Consider the following 5173-nt stretch of genomic DNA (forward strand, 5'->3'; position numbering starts at 1 on the left):
CCACAGTATAAATTAATACAATAGTGCATTTGGCTGAAGTATTTTTCTTTACTATTTAAGTGAACTATAAACAAACTCCTTCTTGAACATCCTAAATACGTAAGAAACAGATTTCTGACCAACTTCACTATTCAACTTCACCATAAAATAAAATGGATATTATTTTCAACAAGAATACTCAGTCTTCTGATTTGATTGGCATGATCTGACTTTCTCTGTAGCCTCTTATACCAGAAGATCTTTTAGGTAGAAAAAACAAAAATCAACCTGCCCAAGAATTACATTCAATATAAGGAGAGAAGCAAAAATGTGTAATTCCCAGTGGCTTAAATGGACAGGTCACTTTCTGGTCTTATTACAGATAATCTATTATTTAAGCACACAAGCTCTCAATACTTCAGTACATTTGTAAGACTGCAACATGGTTAGTCCTCCTAAAATTACATATTACAAATCTCAACAAGAATAAAAGTAGGGTGATATTTTTATGTAGTACCAACTGGGACATTTTTTATATGAGAGGGCCTCTATTAATACTTATGCCACGAAAAACAGGCCCTAAACAATGACTGTCACAGAGGAGACGGGGTATACAATCACTTATATGAAGCAACCCATTTTGACTCGTATGTTATAGGCTATTCTCTATATATGCTAAATCCATGAGCTTTAAGTTTCTGGCCCATTATCGATTATCTTCAGCCTTGAGATCAAGAACATCATTTTACAAACACCAGGCCAGAGTTAAGGGTGCTATCTATAAAAAATGCTTTTTAAGTTTTATTCTCAAACTTAACTTTATGGACATCTGCTTAAAAAAGAAAAAAAAAATCTACATATTTCAAAGAAAAAATCTTACAAATATCACCAAGTTCCAGACTATCTCTTCAAAAGTTTTGAATACCAATAACCGCAAAACTACTTCTAAAATGGCCCAGTGCTGGGGCACCTGGGCAGCTCAGACAGTTAAGTGTAGCCTTCCACTCAGGGCATGATCTCAGGGTTCTGGAATCAAGCCCAGGATCAGGCTCCCTACCCAGTAGGAAGACTGCTTCCCCTCTCCCTCTGCTCCTCTCCCCCACTCCCTTAGAGCTCTCTCTCATTTAAAATGTTCAAAAAATAAAATAAAATAAAATGGCCCAATTCTCAAAAACTATTAAAAACTATCAACTCACTTTATTATACAAAAATTATAAAACAAAAAAATACCATGTTTCAAATGGAAAAAAAAACCCTTCAGAAATAAAAACGTTGAAATGATGAAAGAATAGTGAAAATCCATGGTCACAATACAGTACAATATGATTAAAGGAAATGCCAGATAGTATCGCTATCCGGATAGCATAGTATGGCTCTCCGGATAAATCTGGCATTAGCTGTACAACTTAAGGAGTCAAAAGAATGATCTGCTTTAATTTGTCAAGGCCTAAGTAAGTACTAACAGAACTATGCACTGAATCATATATTTGAGCAAAAGGCCTTATTTGAATATAATTATGATTCCCAAAGGCAATAAATGCTCCAAGAGTTGTCTTGTCTTAAAACTCAACCAAATCCAGAACTGGGAGGGATCTCAGAGTCTAAATTCTAAGCTTATGCTGTCCAATAAGGCCACTTGTGGTTATTTATACTTAAATTAATTAAAATAAAATTTAAAATTAAGTTCCTCAGTGCACTACCCATATTTCAAGTGTTCAAGAGTCACCTAAGACTAGTGGATACCATATTAGTACAGCAGAGATTACAGAATATTTCCACACGGCAGAAAGTTCTACAATGTTGGGCATTGTTGCTCTAGACTTAGGCTGCTTTAGATCTTTGCTTGAATATTCCCAGAGATAAGAAAGAAGTGCAATAAAGTGCATTCTCCTTTTGCAAAGTACCATCAAAAAACTGTTCTCATATTCAGTCAAATCCAGTCTCTCTGAAACATCCACCAGAAATTCCGGGAGTTCCGTCCTCAGTTCGGTCTTCAAGAAATCTCTGCACGGCTAACTCCATTCCATTTCCAAAGTTCCGACTCTCGACATACACTAAAACCCTAGGTCCCTTCCTCCCAGATAAATACATAATTTCTTTCAAACGAAACAGTTTCAAGTTTGTATCAGCCTCACGAAGGTATGCTAATTTATCCAGTGGACATTAATAACACGTGTTAGTGTCGTCTCCGAGCTTCAGATATCACATTCTGCTGTTCCTATAAATCTACTCTCGCTTATCGGACCTTCAAGGGTCTTGAATTTTAATTTGGAAAACAGGATCACAGTCACTCTGAACTTCTCAAAACATGGAGACTCAAATTAATTACACTTAACATGTAATCGATCGGTGCCTGGTGCTATATGACCTTATATAACCCTGGCAATTCTGAGCTAGGCTATTACTTCCCCCATCTACAGAGCGCAACTACCCGCCAACGGCAGGCTAAATGATTTCCCCAGGGGTCACAGATGTGGGCCCAGCCCCCAGAGAACAGAGTGGCGCTTTTCGTGTTCCCGGATGCTACACTTTTCCCAGCGCTTCTTCCACCCTGCCCGTAAAGCAATTTCCTTCTGTTAAGACTTTTCCCAGCAAAACACTAGCTACATGACGCGCAAAAGGTGCCTAACACACCCCAGCCACGCCAGCTCCCCTCGTCCCACGCCCACCCGCCGACGGGGAGGAGTCAAGAGCCGGCTAGCTCCACGCTCGGCGGGAGGACCGGGTGCCGAACCCGGACCGTGCCTCACACGACCGTCCTCCCTTCAGCCCTAAAGCGCAAACGCCCATTCTTCCCCCGCGGCCGCCCTTGGACAAGGGCCAGGGCGGGGCCGGGGCCCAGAGACGCGGGGCTCGCCACGCGCCGTCCCTGCCGCTTCGCAGACTTCTCCCGCCCGCCCCGCACCGCCCCCCGCACCCCCTACAACCTCTGCTTTAAGAACACTTGTAGGCACGGCTGCGCGTCCCGCGTGGAGAATGTGGGGAGAGATGGTGCGGTTTCTGCTGCGGCGGCCCGGGACACGCTTGGAAAGGGGCGGGGTGGAGGGCTCAGAGTGTAGAAAGGGAGAAGGTGGCTCGGCCGGGGCAGGGGTGGGGGGGGGCACAAAATGGCGTGAGCCCGAATCTCCGTGGGGCGGGGGTTGCGGAGACGGAGGAGGGAGCGCAGTAGACGCCCCCACCATTAGCTGCGCGGACGCTGGCGCATGCGCGCTCGGCCAGGTGGCCGTGGTCTCCTTTCCCGAGCAAGCCACTTCCGCCACGCTCGCCGGGGGCGGGGCGTCGTGGAGCGCACCGGCAGCGGCTTTCCTAGCCCGGGGCCACCCTGGTCCGGGCGGCGGGCCTCAAAGCGGGGCCTGCAGGCGGAGGAGTGGAGTTGAGCCGGGAATCGAAGGGTGCTGGAGGGCCGGGCCGTTCTTTAAAGCGTGGGCTGAGAGAGCTGGGGTGTTCGAGCGGTTGGGTGACCTACACTGGAAGTTTGTTTTCAGCTTCAGGGGAGAGGTTGGCCTGTGTAAGCGTCTGCCTACGAACTGGGGTGAAGCGGGGTCTTCACTGGATTGTGCTTTTAGGATGGGGAAGGGAAACGGAGAGAGCAAAAAGACCGGCTCCCGCAAGGTGTTTCTGGGACCTTGAGACCACCTCTTCCGCAGGCTCCCTAACACCACCAGTCCCCGCCCTGCCTCTTGCAGCAAAGTCATTGGAGAGGCGGTGGGAGATGATGGTCTCCAGTGAATATCCCTCAGTCCCACCGCCAGACTCATTTTACCAAGTTCAGGCATTTAACGATTTCAATTTTTTATGATTGAAACCTTTTTCTGTATCAAGGGTTGGTTGGTTTGTTGTTATGGTTGTTGTTGGGTGATTTTATTTTTATTTATTTTTCCTTAGAATTAATTTTTAAAGCTTGCACCCCCACTGTTGAACTGCCTGTCTTATGCTCTCAGTTTGAGTGATAAAGATGGACTTCTTTAATACGATAGTCAATTACTTAAGTATACGAAGTCTTGTTATGTATATTTTTAACATTATTTTCAGCTGTTTAGGAAAGAAAACTGCGTTATCATCCATGCTTACATCCAGTCCTGTGACATCAAATATCATAAAGTATTTCACAGAAATTCAACTACTAACCTTCATCAAGTTTGTTTGTTTTGGGTTTTTTTTTTTTTTGAAGATTTTATTTATTTATTTGACAGAGGGAGAGACAGCAAGAGCAGGAGCACGGGCAGGGGAAGTGGGCGAGGGAGAAGCTGGCTTCCCACCCAGCAGGGAGCCTGATGCAGGGCTTGATCCCTGGACACTGGGATCATGACCTGAGCAGAAGGCAGATGCTTAACCATCAGAGCCATCCTTCAGGTGCCCCTTCATCAAGTGCCCCTTGATCAAGTCTTTTAAAGCATTATAGCTTCAGTTATTTTCTTGCCTATGAATATTTGTGTTCTGACATAATCTTTTCTTCTTAACTGCTTGCGTTTTTTAAAGTAGCAACTTAAAAAAAATAAAAAATAAAGTAGCAACTTATTTGAACATTTTCTCTGGGTCATAGTTGAGTCTACTGTTAATTTTGTACTTAGTTCTCTTTAATCTTCCCCAACACTTCACTATTTGCCAAATACTTACAGTTCCTAAATGATAAATATATTTAAGATGTAAAAGCTCATCATAATGTGTGAGTCAGGGCTTAATGCAATGCTAGGCAAAGTTTAGAGAATACGGAAAGGAAAGTAACAGAATTGTCGTATATCTTACAAAAGAAAACTGATTTATACAGTAGTTGAAAAGCCCTTTCAAGTATGCTACCAAGAAAAATAATTAGGAGAAAATGAAGAGAAAAATTGATATTACATCTAAGGAAATATAACCCCAAGCAGATCGTTTCAATTAAAATTACATTCAGTTAATGTTGCCCTAGTACTTGTATGGGAGTTTTACCTGCATCACGTGGAGGCCAGATTTGACCTAGCTTTTCAGAGTAGAACCAAGATCTTCTTACTCTCAGGCTACTGGTGTCTAACCTACATATAATCACACACAACAGGAGTTAATGAAAGTGAGCCATGGAAAACGGAAACTGAATTAAACCAGGCACTGGTAGACGGAACTCAAAAATTCACTCTTAGGAAATTGCAATTGTGCTGTTGGCAGAGATCTTAGCTTTGAAGTCACATGAGTTATCCTAGTGTTCCTACCTCCTGGA

At 43.6% G+C, this 5173-nt stretch overlaps 1 protein-coding gene across 5 annotated transcripts in view; it reads right to left on the bottom strand.

The window, feature by feature from the left end:
* The window catches only part of SUPT3H (SPT3 homolog, SAGA and STAGA complex component), a 574965-nt gene extending 571771 nt beyond the window's left edge, over positions 1 to 3194 (bottom strand). For 2 of the 5 annotated variants that reach the window (XM_082733219.1, XM_082733216.1), the window contains exon 1: positions 2907 to 3194. In XM_082733219.1, coding sequence (XP_082589345.1) covers positions 2907 to 3161 — 255 coding nt within the window. In that variant the 5' untranslated portion in view covers positions 3162 to 3194. The remainder of the gene's footprint in view (positions 1 to 2906) is intronic. The other 3 variants (XM_082733218.1, XM_082733217.1, XM_082733220.1) reach the window with 2 other exon arrangements.
* Positions 3195 to 5173: the final 1979 nt, after the last annotated feature.

This window comes from Mustela nivalis (assembly GCF_964662115.1).
Source record: "Mustela nivalis genome assembly, chromosome: 5".
Lineage (NCBI taxonomy): Eukaryota > Metazoa > Chordata > Mammalia > Carnivora > Mustelidae > Mustela > Mustela nivalis.